This window comes from Cryptomeria japonica, chromosome 3, assembly GCF_030272615.1.
Source record: "Cryptomeria japonica chromosome 3, Sugi_1.0, whole genome shotgun sequence".
NCBI classification, from domain to species: Eukaryota; Viridiplantae; Streptophyta; class Pinopsida; order Cupressales; family Cupressaceae; genus Cryptomeria; species Cryptomeria japonica.
In genome coordinates this window covers 63,509,641-63,530,912 of record NC_081407.1, presented here as the reverse complement: position 1 = coordinate 63,530,912, position 21,272 = coordinate 63,509,641, and the positions used below count along the sequence as shown (strand labels likewise).

General features: G+C 34.1%; 1 protein-coding gene across 2 annotated transcripts; it reads left to right on the top strand.

Moving 5' to 3' along the window:
• Positions 1 to 12,201: 12,201 nt before the first annotated feature.
• On the top strand, positions 12,202 to 16,999 carry LOC131032670 (uncharacterized). Of its 2 annotated transcripts, none has more exons than XM_059218060.1 (3): positions 12,202 to 12,673; positions 14,733 to 15,075; positions 15,474 to 15,593. In XM_059218060.1, the coding sequence occupies exons 1-3, from the start codon at positions 12,423 to 12,425 to the stop codon at positions 15,576 to 15,578; spliced, it is 699 nt and encodes a 232-aa protein (XP_059074043.1). In that variant the 5' UTR covers positions 12,202 to 12,422; the 3' UTR covers positions 15,579 to 15,593. The 2 variants fall into 2 exon arrangements, with proteins under 2 accessions (XP_059074043.1, XP_057819703.2); XM_057963720.2 differs by lacking the exon at positions 15,474 to 15,593 and adding an exon at positions 16,556 to 16,999 and having other exon boundaries at positions 12,207 to 12,673.
• The last annotated feature ends 4,273 nt before the right edge of the window (positions 17,000 to 21,272 follow it).

The window sequence follows — 21,272 nt, the reverse complement described above, 5'->3', positions numbered from 1 at the left end:
ACTCATGTAAGTTTTAATTTAGTATTTCCATTTAAGTTATTTTTAAGTGCACCAAGTGAAGGGTGCCTAGCATCATGGACCCCACCATGATTTTATTTGTAATTAATTACATTTAACCCTACTTAAGATTTTCTGACCCCAACCCTAACGAGTTGTGCATTGAATCTCATCCATTGGATGGGTTCAATCTCAAAGATTGGATTATAGGGATCCATAAGTAACCTAAAATCACAATAAGGTGAAAGAAAGGGGATTCAAACCCTATTCTTCCATTTTCCTCCAACAATTTTTTTTTCTTCCATGCAGGCCATAATTGAAGAGCTTTGGAGGCTTGGTGGTTTCACAAAGGTTTAACCTAGTTTTGCCTCTCTCCTTGGTTATTGTTAACAAAGTTTTTTTTTTTTTTGTAAATGGAGTTTCTTGATGCAAATCTGATTTTTTTGTTGGAGGTGTAATCTTGGTGTGAAGAAAAACCCAAAGAAGGGTTTGCAAGGACCTGTGGGTTCTTGACCTACTGTAGGATTTAGCTTATTATTCATTTTACACACACACACACACACACATAATTTCCCCACAAGTTGGGGTTCTACAAGTGGGAGGAGGAAAAAGGGGGTCTCAATGTTGCACCCCATTAGGTGTGCACATTTACTGTGCACCACATATGGTGTGTGTGTTCACTATGCACCCCATATGGTGTGCATGGTGCTACGCGCACCACAAGGTGTGTGCACTATAATGCCCACCTAATGGTACGCATAGGCTATGCCACCATGTGGTAGGATTGTTGTGACCTTTTGTAAAAAAAAAAATTAAGATGTATATGTATATTTTATGACCAATATTCCCATTATTCAGAAACAAAATACACTAGAAAATATATTCACGTGTGTATACATACAATCATGTATGTACGCATATATTATTATGTGTATATACTTTTCTATCTAGGATTTACATGTATAGGAATGTGTTGGTGTAAATTATGTCTCATAATTACACTTTACTTAAGCTGACTTAGGATAATGCTTTTCATTGTAGTTAGCATATGAGACACTTAGGGAAGTGTGCATCTATGGAAGATGGTTGTAGGAGAAATTCCACCTTTTGTGATGTTATTTTGTTATAGCATTCCACCTTCGGTGGGTGATCCATCTTTAATGGAATATTTTATTATTTCTCCTACCTACCCTTATATCTCATTGAGCCACATGGCATGTTTGTGTGCTCTCATAACCTTGCCTTTATAAGTAGGCTCATTTACATTGTAATCAATTTCAATCAACTCAGTTAGTTGGGTATTTTGCATCTTGATAGGAATACAGTTTATTCTTATCACATTTAATCTCTCTTGTTTATGTTCTTTCCATTTCCTCTAGATCTTGGCAAATTCTCGCATGGTAGCAAAGCCATTAGAGTGCCATTGGTTTGCCATTTGAGAGAAATTTTATGTAATTTGGGGTTTTTTTTATTTTGGAGCTTTCTATTGCAAGTTATTACTAGAGCTTGTTGGGTAAAATTTGAGGTCACCATTGGATTGAGGAGGTTCGAGAAAGTCGTAATAACTTTTTGTTTTTTCCAAATTCGACACTCGAGGCCAAATCTAGAGCCATTTGAAGGTGGAGATTAGTTACCTATCCCAAGAGTGATTTGTAATTTTGGAACATTTTTGGCAAAATTCGTCACCACCCTCATTTTCAGAAGGCCCAAAAACTCCAAGATCGCCTATTCATTCGCGAAAATCAACCTCTGTCACCCTAAGTGGAAAAAACTCGCCCTGCCCTCGCGCCCCTCCCCCCCAAATTTTATTAATTTAATATTTTTTTTGTAAAAAAAAAAAAAAAACGTCCATATGGTCGGGGGGGTGGGATTCTTGTTTTTTTTCTTTGTTATTATTTTAATAAAAAAAATTAAAAAATTATAAAAAAAAAAATTCAAATTTTGTCTTTATTTGTTTAATAAAGTTTTTTTTCATGGGTTTTTTAATAAATGTTTTTATTAACTTTTAATTAAGTTTTTAAAAACAAAATTTTTATTAAAAAGCAAAATTGGGAACATTTTGTTTTGTCTACCTATCATACTTGTTTTGTAGCGTCTCCAACTGACAACCAGGGGGGAGTTAGTTTTCTCCTTCATATCTCTTGGCAACATTCCAATCGGAGGCATCTTTGTATGCAGTCTTTTATAGGGCATCTTTTTGGTGGTATCATCTTCATGTTTCCATATTTGCATCATCATATTGTTTTCTCTTGCATGACTATGTTGTATTGAACTAATATAAAGTGTCACACCTCTCTGTACTTTGTCATCGATGACATATTTTATGTAATCCTCTTATATTCCATAGATTAGGAAATATCTTGTGAAACTTGGTGCATGGATCCAGTTGAGACTTAGATTGTGCATGGCTCTTGTGAGACTTGGATTGTACTAATCTATCGACGAGTGTCCAGTTGATGCTCAAAGTAGGTTGTCTCAATGATTGATCTTCATTTTATTGCAGTGAGTGATTCATCAGTCATTCTTCATCGACATTGGTACCTGGTTTTATCACACTTTGACATTCTTGGTACAACATTGGCTTTCTTTCTTCCTAATGGGGAGGACTTTGGTCAAATCATTGGACTATCTTTGCAGGAGATTCTACATTGAGGGGGTGCTTCATGATCTATCCTCTTCTCTCTTAAGGGGGGGGGGGGGGGGGATTTTCCTCACATGAGGCATTGAGAGCACTGTGTGCTTTCATCTCTCTTTTGGGAGGGAGTTTTTTCCCATTGGGTTTTTCTCTCTTTCTTTGTTTGTGAGAGATTGCATTGCATTTGTTCATGGGTACCTAACATGGCCTAGTAGCAGGGACCCATCTTACATTGTTAGCTTGAGTCTACATTCCCCTAAGGTGCACTTAAGGGGAGGTGTTAGTGTAAATTATGTCTCATATTTACACTTTACTTAAGTTGACTTAGGATAATGCATTTCATTGTAGTTTGCATATGAGACACTTAGGGAAGCGTGCATCTAGGGAAGATGGTTGTAGGAAAAATTCTACCTTTTATAGTGTTATTTTGTTATCACATTCCACCTTTAGTGGAATTTTTTTTATTTCTCCCACCTACCCTACCTACCCTTGTATCTCATTGAGCCACATGTCATGTTTGTGTGCTCTCATAGCCTTGCCTTTATAAGCAGACTCATTTAGATTGTAATCAATTTCAATCAAATCAGTTAGTTGGGTATTTTGCATCTTGATAGGAATACAGTTTATTCTTGTCACATTTATTCTCTCTTGTTTATGTGCTTTCCATTGCCTCTAGATCTTGGCAAATTCTCACAAAATAAAAGCATGCATCTATATAATGTATATATTATATATGTATGTGTGTGTGTTTAGGTTATATGTAAGATCTAAATACACAACTAAATATGTATTTACAGGTCTATACATTTTTAGATCTATATTCACTAATTTATGTATACACATAACTATATTGATTCATATAAGAAAACCTTATGAGAAAAAAAAAGTGACTAAAACTTAGCATGTCTATTTTTGTAATAATATCCATTTACAAAATGGTAATAAATTTAATATCTAAGTAACAACACAATGAAAGAAAATATCTAAAAATAGTATTGAGCTACTTAAACATTCCAACATTATACAAAAATTTCAACCACATTTAGGTAATAAAATGTTGTTCCATATGCATCCTAGGCAATTTCGTTTCTAACTGTATTATAATTCTACTAGCCCTTTCTCTAATAGAATAACAGATCATTAAAGAAGAAATAAAGAGGGGAACTATATTTTTCTCTCTTTCTTTATATAGATTTTCCAAAATAAAAGAGAACATTCTATTAGCTTTTAAGTAAGAGATACAATCCACCACAATTTTTTTTTATGTTAAACTAGAAAATCTATTTTCTAATTCTGCCAATTAAGAGGAAACCTCTAAGCTTTATCTTTCTGCAACAATTTACAATAATGTACACAATCCCACTCTTATAAACACATTTCTATTAAATTACATTAGATTTACAAAATGAATTCCCCAAGAACAATGGTAACAATTTTATGTACAATACTATAATGCTCCATTTAAAAATATGGCTATAAAGGACCTTTTTAAGACTTTAACCACAAGTGCATATTGTCCCACAAACTCTCGAGATGGTGAACTCATAGACCTGTCATGATAACATGGTTCAACAACTGTTTTATCTTCCAATGGGAGCTCACCTCCCAGCCATAGGGCTTTAATCATCCCACCCCCTCACCCTGAGCTAGGGGACAAGGTTTGACCCAAGGTTTAATACAACACACAAGCATAAAAGTGACTATACATAATTTTCTTCCAACAATAAAATATTCAAGATTTCACATCACTGGTTGAACACAATATTCCCAACCCTCAACTTAAGGAATCCAATAGGATTTCCCACAAAAGGGTAAGATGGGGGAACCTCCTATGGTGTATAAACTTCTCCATCATAAATCATATTCCATATGAATCTCATCTCCCTTCAAATTACAAACTAGAGATACTCATATATCCCAACTCCTCATGACATTTGGGTACTCACACCCTTATCCAAACACCACATAAATCATTGTACTCATATATTTATCCAAACAATACAAGAGTACATCAAAGAAAACACAACAACACACAAACATGAAAACAATAAAAAAGCATATGATACAATAAGAAAATGTAGCATAATGTCAATAGGGTGGAAACTCCTACTCGGTAATCCTTCAAATTGATTTCCCCTCCTACAAGCCTCCTTTTTTCTCCTATCTTCACTTGGTTTCCCTTTCTTTTCTTCTTCCCAAAATTTTTGAATGCCAAAAGTCCCCTCTTCTTCTTCCCCGCTCCATAAATAGAAGAGGAGAAGATATGCCTTCATGGGAAAAGGAATTGACATTTGTCACCTCCACTTCTCATCCATCTTTAGGTGATAAGATGGAAAGGATGTGAGTTCTCTCCTTTCCATATTCCACCTATTCCCAAAACTACTTCCTAAAAATTCAAGTGTCTAAGGGATAAGATATGATTCTCTCCCACCTCTTGGGAGAAAGGAGATGTTGGGATGGAATCTTATCCATCCCAACAATCTTAAACCCGTAGGTGGCCAAAAACCATAAAAATCAAAAGATAATCCCCCAAAAACACCCTGAACCCCTAGCCTGATGACCTAGGGGCCTTACTCCATTACAAAAGGGTGATTTGGTGACCAAGAAGGGCTCCTAAGTGGGTGTACATTATGGACAATAACTCACATTCACCACAACCAAATTTCATATTCCACATTTATGAAATAAGCACATTTACAACATGTTACATATTGGTCCTAACCCTTCCACAAGGTTAAAACTAATTTAGCTAGGACAATAACTTTGAGGGTTACATCTTGCCCTCGAATGCCCATTGGAAATTTTGCATACTCAGAAGAATTTGTTAGTGCAATATGATAAATCAATACACATATATCTAAAGCATATGCATGAATTATAACAAAAAACATAACATCACATATTTAACTTCTCAATATCAGCAAGTCTAGTTATTCATTTCAAGAGTAATGGTAAAGATCACATAACACAATTCCATTGCATCTCAAATAACTCGCATGTCACATGAACACACACACGATAATGCAAACACCATGAGATCTCCATGAGTAACATAGAATAAAGAGGTCCACCAAATGAGCACATAAATTGAGGAGCATAGTACCAAGAGATACCCACCTATTCTCCAAATGTCTAAAGTATACCATAAAATAGTTCATCATAATATCCATAACGTGAAACAACAATAGTTCATAACACAACACCTAACACTACATCCTTGAGAAATACTATAACTATGATGTAACTAGGGGATGGGCCTAACATATAACCCGAATCCACTAAAGCATATGATAGCTCTTATTTTACTTGTGTTATTAGATAAAGAGTAACATAGAGCATTCAGTGCATCATCATGTACACTAGACAAAAAAGTTGGGCTTCTTACATGGTTGTGTGTTGTTCATTCATTTTTTCAAACCATTAAACTTGAACCTATAGGTTTGTCAAATGGATAAGATCCTCACTTTGCAAATGTTCAAACATGTTCATCAACACTAGTTAATTATATGTATGTATGTATGTATGTATGTATGTATGTATGTATGTATGTATGTATGTATGTCTGTGTGTGTGTGTGTGTGTGTGTGTGTGTGTGTGTGTGTGTGTGTGTGTGTGTGTGTGTGTGTGTGTGTGTGTGTGTGTGTGTGTGTGTGTGTGTGTGTGTATACATACATACATACATTTATGAGTCTAGTTTTACATAGATATAGATATAGATATATAAAATTCAAAAAGGTTCTTTTTTGCAAACAAAAAAATGAACTAGAATAGAGAGTTGTCTCATCAACCATTCATCAAATAATGCTAGTATTAGTTCTAATTATAGAGTATGAGTTGGATCGTTGATTGATAGTCTTTAGTCAAAAGCATCCAAGTCATACACAAAAGATAAGTCATATTCTTTCTTTTTCATTTGAAAAAGTATGCTTGTATTTCAATTATTGTTCCATTTCCTTAATAATAATCTAGGTTAATTATTTATCATTGTGCGACTTATTGCATAATCTTAAATTACTTTTCAAGGTTATGATTTTTATTTCCTTATGTTTAAGCAACTATGTTTGATCTATGTTTAAGCAACTATGTTTGATCATTGATTGATAGTCTTTAGTCAAAAGCATCCAAGTCATACACAAAAGCTAAGTCATGTTCTTTCTTTTTCATTTCAAAAAGTATGCTTGTATTTCAATTATTGTTCCATTTCCTTAATAATAATCTAGGTTAATTATTTGTCATTGTGCGACTTATTGCATAATCCTAAATTACTTTTCAAGGTTATGATTTTTATTTCCTTATGTTTAAGCAACTATGTTTGATCCTATGCACCCCTCGCCCATAGGTCTTGGCCTTAGAGTTCTATTTTTTAATTTTATTTTCAAATCTAAGACTAGTTTTGATGAGCACATGCTTATATTGAGAGGAGGGGTGAATCAGTCTAAGACAAACTTTTATTTTTTCAAAACTTACAACCATAACAATATCAATCACACAAGATCTAATAATTATGCAACACAAGAAGAACATAACATTTATGTGGAAACCCTTTTGAGAGAAAACCATGGCAAAATATTACTTATATAGAACTCTCTTATAAAATTTGTAGGCACCAACCTACTAGAGACACCAATCCCTACAATTTGTAGAGTCCAACCTACTAGAGGCACCAACATAGGAAGAGACATCAATCTCTCCTTTAGGAAGCACCAACTTCCTAATAAAATACCACCTTATGAATGTTGCTTCTACAATAGATTGTGGTCAATTCAATATCCTTCTTTAATCCCACATGCCTTCTTGAATCTTGCTTCTTTAATGAGTGTTACTCGTATAAACTTCTTAACAAAATTTGCCTTGAACAATTACTCTTCCTTCCTCATCAATTTTCGTATGTTTGAATAATGGATTTTTACATAGCACATTTATTTTATTCAAAAGTTTGATGGTGTATATATTATATAATTTATTTACTTCACACACCCTTTCTTCTTCACATTCCACAATCACATCTTATATCATCTTCTTCAACATATATTTTATTTTATTAATTTGCTCCAACTTTCTTCAATATAAATTTTAAATACTCTTCGCAGTTGTTGTTCTTCTAGATTCAACTGTGTGAGCTTTTAGTTGATGAAAATAAAAGTTTGTATAGTTGAATCCAGAAGCACAACAACTATCATTATCAACTATGAAAATCTAATGTCTCAAATAATCTTCATAATTTTTCTACTCTAGATCTACTACAAATATACTTTAAATAAAATTAATTCTCATTCAATCTTCACATATCTCTCACATCTACAACTCCTACACTCCACACATTTCTTTTTCCATTTTATATCCCTGTGCCTTTATAAAGAAAGACATCTCTCTCAAAAGTTATTACCTTTGATTAACCTTGATCGTTGCTTTTGTAAAATAATTCCAATTCATTTAATCTCTTACTAGATTGTTGTCATATGAAATCTCATCATTGTTTTAAATAGATCACTACCTTCTTAAAGTAACTACTTCCTCTCAACTCATTAATTGTTGTTTCCTTTTAAACATGATCACTACTCTTCATCGTAGCGTAATCACTTTCTTGTTGATTATTCGCACCCTTCTTACTTTTATATATATATATATAAAAAATTCTTGGGTGATCTATAACATATTGCTTATATGATTGCCTTTGAACATATTCCAATGTGTGGTTAGCCCAAAACAAATAATAAGGTAATATTAATTTTCATATAACAAAGGCAATGGGCCAACAATAAGGTAATGGTAATGTTAAGAATTTTGATGCTATGGGGAGATAAATTAGTGACATTCATCCTCTTTCACGGACCAATAAATTCCTTCTTGATATCAATTATATTATATACAACAATCACTTTGACATCAATGAAATATTATCAACAATCTCTCATACGTCTTTAACATCAATGAAAATAAAATCCAACAAGTTTATTTCTTAAGTTGTTTACTAGTGCATATCCCTTTTTCATCCTTTTTATCTTTTTAGGGTTTGTATATTTATTTTTTATCACAATTTTCACCATCATTATATCGGTACACCTTATAATGTCACAATAAAATATTTACGGTGAATACTAGATAAAGTTAATAATATTTAAGTTTGCACAATACATATATCCGCATCAATGTGTACCAACATCATTCACAATGCAAAAATTATGTCCATTCCTCGTAAACCTTAAAACAAATTAATATTTACACAAAATATCATTTGGTTTGAGGTTAAACTACAAACTTGATTGTTCTTCCCTAGTCTAACAAATCCATATTACAACATATAAAACCTTACATTGATAGTGAATACCCCAAAAAAATTCTTTACATTCTTGAAAATTACATTAAACTCTAATATTGTAGTTTTGGTTCACCATGAAAGATAAACTATAAAATCAAATGTGATTGATTAGATTTAGGAACACTAGATTTTAACACGGTTTTGTAATAACAATCAGAAGCCAAAATTTATTCATAACTTATACATCAAACCTTTAAAAATTCCTTCATGAGTTTCAAATTAGCATTGATACCTAGATTTATAAACGTAATTGAATAATGAAAGGAAGCTTCTAGAATAAATTCTTCTATTTATTATAGATTGGGATTACACCAAAATGTATTACAATAATAACACAAACGGCGGTATAACAACATTGCAACTACATTAAACACCAAAATTTACCAATTAGACCCAAAAAGGGAGATGGAGTTGCAAAAATATTCTTATATGTAAAAAATCTAAAAAATGCATTGCATTGCTTCACTACAAATATGTTTAACACACCTTGAGACTGAGAGGGGGTATGAATCAATCTTGAAAAAAAAATTAAAACTTAAAGCACAATTCAATTTCACAAATCCTTAATCTGATCAACAACAATGAAAGATAAAGAAAAGAACACACATGCACAAGAGAACACCAAATTTACATGGAAACCCCAAGAAGGGAAAAACCATGGTGAGAGTTAACTCACACTATATGAACAATGTTAAAATTTGTTTTGGGGCTCACTGCCCAAGGAAGCTCACTACTCCTAGAAGGACTTGCAGGCTGAGGTTCACTATCTCAGGGCAAGATTCAAAGAACTTGTTGAGGATACACATTATCTCCAAGCAAGATACACGTTAAATGAGTTACAATGAACAAGCATTCAACATCGTTGCATCCAACAATCTCCCTTGAATGTAGTTGCTCTTGACTCACTTCCTCAGACAACAATTAGGCAATTCAGCTCCAATACGATCACCACACACACTTCTTCACATTCACATCTTCCATATTCCACACCAATTCACACTACTTACAATTGATTTTATCTTCTTTATATACCATTTGCATCATCTTAAAACATCAATTAGGTTACCTAGAGTAGGGGACATGGAGTGATCCCACAAGCTTGACCATAAAACATAATTGTGGTGAAAGCAGCTCTATCTAGGAGATAGAGATGACCTAAAAATATCTTATTACGTCATCCATTGCAATAAAAAACGTCAAACACATCGGCACACATCCTCCAAGGTCAACAACAGGGTAATGTGTAGAAATGCATAGCCCATAACTAGTCAATGCAAAAATACATCTTTTGAATGAATTCATGCAATTTGGATCCCCACAAGGCATTAATAGGATCCAAATACAACTTAATATACTCTCCAATGCTGACACAAATCCTTGAAAATATAGTGCAAGTAGGAGAACAAGCCCTGGCAGTCAAATAACTACAAATCGCCCTGAAAACCAACACCGAACACAGTGCGACACCACAAAGATCAATCAACATCATGTGGACCACATAGAGACAATTTAGAACATCCATCAACACTTCCACACACATTTCATATTGCCAAGCCAAGACAAGCTACCAAAATCAAACTGATATAGAGTTCTTCATTAACAGAATGTCAAAAAATAGAATCATGAGATAAGACACTGATAGACACACATTAGATACACTTCATCACCTGAAATATGAACTGAGATACTGTACAAGCATTATGAGCCTATCCCCCAAGTTGCTACAATAGAAACATTAATGTGGAGCAATGCAGATCATTCTCTAGACCAACCATCCACATTGATGCCCATGAGGACATGTGGAGTTGGGAGGAATATAAACAATAGTACAAGGGACATTAGCCTAGTGGTCTAGTAGTTGCTAGAGATGGGAAACCTTAAGAGCAACTTTGCTAGCTTGCATGGTTTGGATCTGCATAAGAATATTGGAACACACCATAGTTTTAGAGTAAAAAAGAAAAACAATCGTTAGCTATGTTGTGATTAAACAAAGTAGCATTTCTATCTTTTAAAATGTTGAAAAGAATCTCCACCCTATAAATGTGCCATAATTAGGAAAAGTTGTAAGGAAGACAAGACCAATCCCCAAGAAGAATCATATGCCATGAAAAAGGGGTCGACCTAAAAGGATTGAAAACCATGAATCCAATTCCATAATATTGAGCTTGGGGACATAACTAGAATAGGTGTTTGAAGAACCCAAGACAACTCAGAGAGGGAATGCTCAGATGAGTGAGATGGTTCCCTACTAGAAGACCTTGATAAATCAGACACCAATAAAAATGAGCCAACTTAGGCTCAAGCACAACTACCCAAATCTCCTAAACTCCTTTTTTCCACATCCCCAAAGAGGACTATAATTGCCAACGTAAATTAAGTTGGCTGACCATATGCAACTACGAAGATAACTAGGAATATCCCTTGGAGGGCTTGCAACTCCAGAAATGAGTGTTGGGAAGCTATTTCCAGTCCTTCCATCAAGGTCTAAAACAATGCATCCCTAGTTTGTGTAACATCTGCAAAGCGATGCAATCAATAATTGTTTGATAAGATTCTTGGTCTTGGTTTGAAAGTGTATTTTTGCTTAAGATCCAATCAAGGAAGTAAATTCTTGGTGGCAAGATGAATAAAATTTGGCAATATTTTGGCTCCTTATTGTAAAATTTCAATCGGGTCCAAGGTAAGAGAGTCAACGACCTCCCTTGAGAGCTAAAATTATGACACCACTAGACAAAGTACTAGTCAATAAATAGACCATTACGAAAATCATCTTTGCCTAGTGAAGCTAGAATCTGAAGGCTTCCCAAACTTTCCAAATGCTTTTAATAACAAATGTGCCCTAAATATAGACCTATTCCTTCATAATGAGAAGAGTCCAAAATCTACACCATTCCAAATTGAATACTTCTAATATTTTAGTCAATTGTAATGAATGAACTGAAACTCTATATATGCTTAATTATAATCATAAATGAATGTCCCCTCTCTCTCTCTATATATATAACATTTTGTAAGAATAATCAAAGTTTAAACCAAGGAAACTTGGCTAGTGTGCTCTTAATGGCTTTAACCACTCAGCACACAACTCCACTTCCCATAGATTTAGATCCCTATCCACGTTCCGCTCCAATCGAGGCAACGTGTCAAACCATTGCATCCACGTGGCGCTCCAAAAATCTGGTGTTCCATGCAATGTACGTGTCACTGCACACGTTGATACTTCCCCAGGTTTGCCATCTTCCTCCAACTCTCTGCTCTGATCTCAAATACATGTTGCCGCTTTCCTTTTTACAATTCCTTTGTTTCCTGTCTTGCCAGACCATCAATTTTTCAAATTTCTTTACACTCGTTATAAAAGAATAGTATTACCAAATGTTTTCCAGTTTCATTTGACAGGCACAAATCTTTTGGGTTTTTCCGATTTCATTAGAGAAGCACAACTCTTTGGGTGTTTGAAAAGGGCAATACAAAATGTCAGGCTTAACACTTGCAGTGGCGCCCCGGCTGGAGGACGGCAGCACAGAAGATAAGAAGGAAAAACCAGAGCAAAATAGTGTGATTGGGGGCGTCATGGGCTCACTGCGCGTCATAGAGCTGCAGTTAGTAGCCTTTATACTAGTATTCTCGGCTAGCGGTTTAGTCTCCTTATTTGACATTGGCTTTCCTGTATTTCTTTCCCTCTATTTGCTGGCCTTATCTCGCTGGGCTTTTCCAGGCTACAGGTATGTGATAATATAACTTGCCTTCTTCCCCTGTATTTGTTTTCTTCTGTTCTTCTTTGCTTTTGGATGTATCTCTCTTCATAGTTCCTCTGTGTTCTATGGATGAAAACTCAAGATTCAGGATTACCTTTTTGTGTTTTAGCAAGGAGCTAATGGAGAATATTAAATTATCTTTAAAAAAAATATTGAAACTAATTTTCTAAGTATGATTCTCCACAACTATGTTCAGCTATGCTAGTCTTAATATCAAAGATGCACTGTTTTTAAATTTTTTACCCATTTTTTCCTTTTGATTTTTTTTTATGTTTACATACTTAAACTATGTTAATATCAACTATCCGCATTTTGTTTCTTATGCTGGGTTTGATTCTATTTTGGTGTTTTTCTTTGGTTTTAAGAATTTTTCTTTCCATAGATGTATTTCTCTTTGATAGAACAACTCATTCCTCGAGGGTTTGGAGCTTAAATTGTTCCTCCAAAATCCCTGATTTGAGCCACCCATGTTTGGTTTGGACCCTTATCTTTGTTTTGATACATTTTTTTGTGGATCAGTTAGGTCTCAAACTTTCGACTTTCAATGATTGGTTGGCATGAGAGCAATGCTAGGTTGCTCTCTAGCAGATCTAAAAACACATTAAGTGATCCACCATTGAGCAACTCATGCCTTGGGGTTTAGAGCTTAAATTGTTCCTCCAAAACCGCTGAATTGAGCACCCATGTTTGGTTTGGGCTGTTAATCTTTGCTTTGATATAATGTTACTTTGATGAATCAGCTAGGACTCGAACCTTTTGATACATGTTAAGGAATTTCAAGGACTACACGGTGGGTTGCTCTATCAGGGTGCAGCTTGTTTTCTTTTGTCTTCTTAACTTGTGTTACATATCTAGTGAAACTAGAAATTTAGTTTAATGTTCTTAACTTGTGTTACATATCTAGTGAAACTAGAAATTTAGTTTAATGTTTTCAAATAACTTGATAAGCCATTTTAACAATCAGGGAAGCTTTTGTAACATTAGCTTTGAAGTTCTCATCAAATTCAGTCGTTAACTATTCAATCATTATCACAACTGCTGGAGCCCCCATCAAATTGCACTTTTGAAGTTTGTATCTATGCATAACCATGCTAAACTTAACATTGATTAGCTTTTGCTTTGAATTGTCTGTATCTGCACAATTATGGTTTTTCATCTTCTTTGCATTTGAAACATATATGCCACCCTAATCTCTATCATTTATTCTTAATGTCACCCCTTTTTCTTCTTTTCATTGACGGTTGTTAGCTTTGATGTTTTCCAAATATATGACCTATAATGTCTTCTTCTTTCTTAGCTCATACTATTTTTGATATTTGCTTTGTGAGTTCTCTAAAAGATACGTAGTCTTGATATCAATTATAACATTTTTTCTTCTTTTCTTTAAAGTTGCTATCTTTGTCCAGCTGCTTTTTTCCTTTGCTTCTGAACTTTTATCATATAATTCCAATGTCTTCCTTTTTCCTTAGCTATTACCTTTTCTGATATTTGCTTTGCAAGTTCTCAATTACGCTAGTCTTGATATCGATTATAACATTTTTTCTGCTTTGCTTCAAAGTTGTTATCTCTCTGTGTTTTTTTTCCTTTTTGTCTAAAATTTTATCATTTAATTCACTGTAATAAGTGGAGCAGTTGAGAAAACAAAATAGGAGATCCCTACTTTGTTGGTTTTAACATTGTCAACAAAAGCAAAAATCCAATGTTGTTGACTGCTCCATTTCCAAAGCTTTTTTTGGATAGCCTGAGTTGAAGCTGTAATGGAACATTTGTACTAAGCTACCTCAACTTAAGCTGTTATGAAACATTTGTATTAAACTACCTCAGCTATCCAGAAGAGCTTTGGCAAATGTTTTGCATCTATACTTTACCATTGTTGTGATATTGACAGAGGCAATCAGAATTCCAACCTGATATTAATCTAAGGCATCTAGTTTTAATATCACTGACACTGGTTTTTTTTTAATATTTCAAGTTTTTTTTTTGTATGACCATGCTTCTCTGAAAATTAATTATTCCTGTTTTACAGAAAGCCTGGCAGGGGATCGTCCATAGAGGTTTTTCACGGCAGCCGCATGTTTCAGCTCTATGTTATAATAGGCACCACTGTAGGGCTTTTTCTGCCATTAGCTTACATTCTGGGTGGTTTTGCCAGAGGGGATCAGGCAGCAGTGAAATCTGCAACTCCACATCTCTTTTTGCTATCATTTCAGATTCTGAGTGAGAATATTATTTCTGGAATGTCCATATTTTCGCCCCCAGTGAGGGCTCTGGCGCCCCTATTGTATACTGGGAGGAGACTGTTTGCTATCTTGGATTGGAGCTATGCCACTTTCAACAAAAGCAAAGTCCCAGAGAATCCTCGGATACAGGTAAATTCTTTTAACATTTTTGTTGAAAAGAAAAAATGTCATCTGTTTTATTGGTGAACCAATGAAAATTGCATTTCCAATACTTCCCTCGTTATGATAATCATTTGAGTGCTCTCCTGGCTGCAAGCCCAAATGGTTGACAGTGAAGACCGCTCACCTACTCCACCGCATAGGGAGAATTCTTTGGGACACCACCTTTTTTTTAGTGGTCCAATGGCTGTGGAATGAACGGTTGAACTGTCATCTAGCAGTAACATTGTTAGATCATAGCTAGGACACACCATCACACCTATGTATCTTGAGTTTGATTGCACTCTACCAAGATAAAGTTTTGCAGTTAAAAAAATGCTTTAGAAGCTGAAAATTCATCAGTTAAAAGATGTCCGTGTCCTTTACAGGTATATTGTGGGTCTCTTTGCTTGTTATGCTTTGGGGTATTCCTCATCTTCCTTGTTCCCCCCTCTCGCATTTATCCACTTTACAGGAAAAGAAAAAAAAATTAAAATCATTTTAATAGAAAAACAACATTGTTCTTATTTTTTCAACTTTTTCCCAATTAAATCCTAAGTAATTGAATTACACTGATACTTTTGGTTTGCTGAGTCATTGCAATCCCAAGTAATGCTCCTATGGTTGTAGCAACATTTTAGGCTTATTTGAGATATGAGTATAGGACTCTGCATGGAGCTAGTTATGCTGGCCTGGTTGATACAGGCTCCTCTACCATAGTTCATGACTCCGTGATGTGATTAATTGCTTTTGATGCCATGGATAATCCATAAGTTTTGTATATCTAAAACACCTAAGGATGTTGATACACTTAAAAATGTTGTTTCATTCAACTCAAAACCACTTTTGTACTCTCTTGATTGATATACACTTCTTTCAAACTAGTGTCCATTTGATAAATTTATTATGTCTTTAAAGTTCATTTATTCTCTATTTCAAGGTTTTTTCAATTTACCTAGTATTTGCCGAGTTTGAGTGTAATCAGCCTGCTGTGTCTGAGAATTGTAACTATGGCAACTTTAGATATAGTTTTGTTTGGCAGTTGGGCAAATTTAAATTTTCTTTTCCCACAAGCCTAGAGTGTCAACGGTTTGGTTGGACATGGAACACTATGGCCAGTTTATCTACTTGTAGAAATAGGATATGTGATGATGTATCTAACCTGTTCTTAAGGTTATACTAAAAACAACTAAGTTTTCTTCTAGGAGGTTCTTAGTAGCTTTTACTTTTTGAAGATCATTTCTAGAGGTAGAGTTAGAACAGTACATAAAGTATAAGGTAAAAATAATCTATTTGAGCTTTTCCATAAGAGGGTCATATACACCAAATTAGAGCTTGGTACAAAATAATATTTACCTTTTATAGAAAGATAATATCTGTTTTGGTGTATCCATTTAGTTTATTAAGTGTTTGAAAATAAAAAGATTTGCCTATTGTCCTAATGTTGGGCTTAATTTTATTTTGAATGCAGGATGTGGCATGGCTTTGGTTTGGGCGAGGGCTGGCTATTGCAAATCTATTGTATTTTACCATTAATCTATTTTGCTTTCTGATTCCTAGATTCTTGCCACGTGCTTTTGAGAGGTATTTTCAAGAAAGGACTGAATATAAAGCAAAAGTGGCTGAAGATAAACCACAACATCAACCTCAAACTCAACCTCAACCTTCTACTGCTCAGAAGCAGAAAAAATCAGAGTAAAAGCCTTTGACAGGCACATAAGTCAGAATAGACTGTAAGTTGCTGTAAAGTCCAAAATTATCTCTTGAACACATATTCAAATTGAAAGACATGGATGAGAATCATGGGATGATACGCACATAGAATATGTGGGCTATTTGCATTTTTATTGACATTGAAATTAGTAGCATGTTCTTCAATTCTTATGAATAAAAGAAGGTTTTGTGTAAATTTTTATCCTTTGGAGTGATGGTTTGGCAATATAGGATTTATTCCACAATTTTGTTATAAAACAAAAATTAAATATCTTAAAACTGTCTTCAATTTTTTGTTTAATAAGGTTAGAGTAAATATCTCAAAATGTTTTTTTTTTGTTTGGTAAATACCCATATAATTTATCCTTGGATTTAGCTTGCAAGTGTTCTATGGCTTAGATACCACGATCAAAAGGGTATACTTATCTTAAAATTACCAAGAATTTTTAGATGTCTACATTTTTATGTCTACCTTCTTTTTCCTGATTGAGACAATGTATAAAGTATGTAGCTTTTAGATACTAAGATCAAAGGGCATTTTTTCTGTCAAATTCACCAAAGACTTTTGCACCTGGTGTTGTTTGTTGGGGTTAGATCTAGACTCTTGCACCTTTGTCTTATCTGTTGGGTACATTACAATTAGAGTCGGATCGGATAGTTTGCTCGATTATCGCTAGTCATCATTATGAAAGAAATTTTCCTATAGGTATTAGGATGAAGGGGTATTTCCTTTTCAAATTTAGCGTTCACTTTTGCACGGGCATGTCTCATTTCCTTTATTGACTTTGTTTTGGATGAGTAGCCAACTGCACGGGTATTTCCTTTTCAAATTTACTAGGAGACTTTTCGCTCTTTTGGTTTGCTGGGGCATGTCTTATTTCCTTTATTGACTTTGTTTTGGATGAGTAGCCAACTGCACAAGACGAGTCTTCATGAGCTGTAAACAAGAGACGCATACGTCATGTTCCTGCCGCCGAGAGTTTGAAATGTGAGAGGTAGAAAGAGAAAGGAAGGAACGTTTTACAAATTTTTGATATAGTTAGGATCCTTTAATGATTTTCTTTAATGTTTTTTTTTTCTGAATTGTAAAGAATTATGGAGGATTGCAGTGGTATTAACTTTATCATATTTTAGGAAAATGAGATGTGGTTTAAAATTTTGAAAACTTGATCATAGAATTAGAATAAGTTTGGGGTTCATAGTCCATAACAATTACAAGACAATCTTGAGGAGACAAATTCCGTAGATAAGCTCAGAATGAAGTCATCTACTCAGAATGAAGTCATTTGATCGATGTCTTCGTCTGGATTATAGGATGGAAACATCACTAGCAGTTTCACTACCAATTGATGTTGACCCAGAACCGGCAGTTCTGGCGCAGGCCCCTATCCAAATGCAGATCCGTAAGTTTATCCTGGAGAAAAGCATCCGCAGCGAAGGCTAAAGGCAGTATACCTTTTTGACTCAGCATCTTCGTAATCGGCCGGGTCTTAATCAGTAGCAGCGTAGACAGAGACTTCGAGCGGTTCCAGTTTCAGTTGAATCAGCGCTAGCGAAGGCATAGGTAGATCCAACGGCAATGGAGTTCATAATCATCATAAGCAGCAGAGTTGAACCATTTACTTACATATCTAGATGCAGCTCTGCAGAGATGGAGAACCCATTGTTCACCCATAGGTGGGTAGTTCTTTCTCCATCTACTCAGAATGAAGTCATTTGATCGATGTCTTCGTCCGGATTATAGGATCATAGAATTAGAATAAGTTTGGGGTTCAAGGCCATAACAATTACAAGACAATCTTGAGGAGACAAATTCCGTAGATAAGCTCAGAATGAAGTCATCTACTCAGAATGAAGTCATTTGATCGATGTCTTCATCCGGATTACAGGATCATAGGGGATTCGAACCAGTCATAGTTTAGATGCTAATTATTCCCTTTCTTTAATTCTCAAATGGAAAACTTTATAAGAAAATCTGCAAGACAAATCTATAAACATCCTTTTTTATTTATACTTAAAAAAATCTTTCATAATAATATCCAAATCCTAATATATTTTACCCAAATCCTAATATATTTTACCCAATTTCTGTATCTACCCTATAGTCTACATAACTATTTCAGAAACAATTGCAATGATTCTTTAATTATAAAGTTCATAAATTGCTGAAACAAGACAGCCAATATTTCTTTACAATGAAAGCCACAAATCTGAGTGCAAGCATCTATTACTATGAGGATTACCAAATCAAATAGTTTTTATATAAATTTCATAAATTGCTGGAACAAGACTTTAATTATAAAGTTCATAAATTGCTGAAACAAGACAGCCAATATTTCTTTACAATGAAAGCCACAAATCTAAGTGCAAGCATCTATTACTATGAGGATTACCAAATCAAATAGTTTTTATATAAAGTTCATAAATTGCTGAAACAAGACGGCCAATATTTATTTCTTTACAATGAAAACCACATCCTTTAACAGCAAACTCAGATTAGGGCCACTTAGTGTGAGCATCTATTACTATGAGGATTATCAAATCAAATAGTTTTTATATAAAGTTCATAAATTGCTGAAACAAGACAGCCAATATTTCTTTACAATGAAAACCACATCCTTTAATAGCAAACTCAGATTAGGGCCACTTAGTGCGAGCATCTATTACTAACTCAGATTAGGGCCACTTAGTGCGAGCATCTATTACTATGAGGATTACCAAATCAAATAGTTTAAAGAAAACCACATCCTTTAACAGCAAACTCAGATTAGGGCCACTTAGTGCGAGCATCTATTACTATGAGGATTACCAAATCAAATAGTTTTTATATTTAACTATTTTTTTAGGGCCACTTAGTGCGAGCATCTATTACTATTTCTTTACAATGAAAACCACATCCTTTAACAGCAAACTCAGATTAGGGCCACTTAGTGCGAGCATCTATTACTATGAGGATTACCAAATCAAATAGTTTTTATATTTAACTATTTTTTTAGGGCCACTTAGTGAGATTAGGGCCACTTAGTGAACTATTTTTTTAGGGCCACTTAGTGAGATTAGGGCCACTTAGTGCGAGCATCTATTAGTATGAGGATTACCAAATCAAATAGTTTATTTCTTTACAATGAAAACCACATCCTTTAACAGCAAACTCAGATTAGGGCCACTTAGTGCGAGCATCTATTACTATGAGGATTACCAAATCAAATAGTTTTTATATTTAAATATTTTTCATATTTATAAAATAATTTAAATTTCTTAATAGAAAATATTAAAGTATAATATTATTGTGTTATCTATCATCTTATGATAAATTGTACTATTGATCTTCATACAATATTGTTTTAGATATAAAAAATTATAAATATATATATATATATATTTTTATTTTTTTATTTTTTATTTTTTATGAATTTGTAAACAAAAAGTTCTATGCCTTTGGTTGAAGGCAAGGCATGTGGGTTATACTTGTGGTGCTTTTTTTTTTTTTTTTTTTTTGGGGAAATGAATTTGTAAATAAAAAGTTCTATGCCTTTGGTTGAAGGCAAGGCATGTGGGTTATACTTGTGGTGCTTTTTTTTTTTTTTTTTCGGGAAATGAATTTGTAAATAAAAAGTTCTATGCCTTTGGTTGAAGGCATGGCATGTGGGTTATACTTGTGGTGCGTGGCATGTTCTGTGATAGTTGTGCGTGCCTCGATTTTGCGCAGAATGTTGTGGTATATTATTACCCCGATTTTGCGCAGAATGTTGTGGTATATTACTACCCAATCTCTTTAATGATAACAAAGGGTATTATACCTAATGATAATAATGGGTATAGCACAAATGAATAAGAAGATACCCAAAAAAGATGTTACTCAGAATTTTTATGTGAGGAAATATTTAGGGGAATTGTAACTTTCTTAAACTGAAGACAGGTTGAGTATAGACGTATAAGATGGTGGAAAATCTTTTAAAAACTATTGTCAAAAACTGTGGTCTTGGATAACAACAGTGTGATGGTATGATGAAAGACCGACAAAATACTGAGAGGGGGTGAATCGGTATATTGAAAAACTGATACAAAGTTTCCAAACTCAAACTCACTCAAACAAAGTAAACATATCTCAGTCAAGATCAATGTTCATAGAAATACTTGACATTAACCGGTTTAACTGTTATGACAACTTTAACAGTAAACACCTTCAATCTTGTAAAGATCAACAATGCTTAATCATAACTCAACATATTCATCTCTCAATGCTTATACTTAACATACCTTATCAAAAGTTAATCAAATCAACAAATACATAAGCATACTTAACATGTCTTATTAGAAGTTAATTAAATCAACAAATAAGATCACAGCGACAAAAACATTCACCACTTGACACAAATGTTTATACGTGGGAAACCCAAATAGGTAAAAACCACGGTGAGATGGGACTCACAAGAATAGCTATCCGAACTCTTTCGAAGTTCATTCTGTTAGGA

What these genes read in the sequence shown, in the direction of transcription:
- LOC131032670 (XM_057963720.2), top strand. Translation starts at nt 12,423, where the DNA reads ATGTCAGGCTTAACACTTGCAGTGGCGCCCCGGCTGGAGGACGGCAGC. An exon ending in TGGGCTTTTCCAGGCTACAG is followed by an intron (nt 12,674 to 14,732) that starts GTATGTGATAAT and finishes CCTGTTTTACAG; the next exon opens with AAAGCCTGGCAGGGGATCGT. An exon ending in CAGAGAATCCTCGGATACAG is followed by an intron (nt 15,076 to 16,555) that starts GTAAATTCTTTT and finishes TTTTGAATGCAG; the next exon opens with GATGTGGCATGGCTTTGGTT.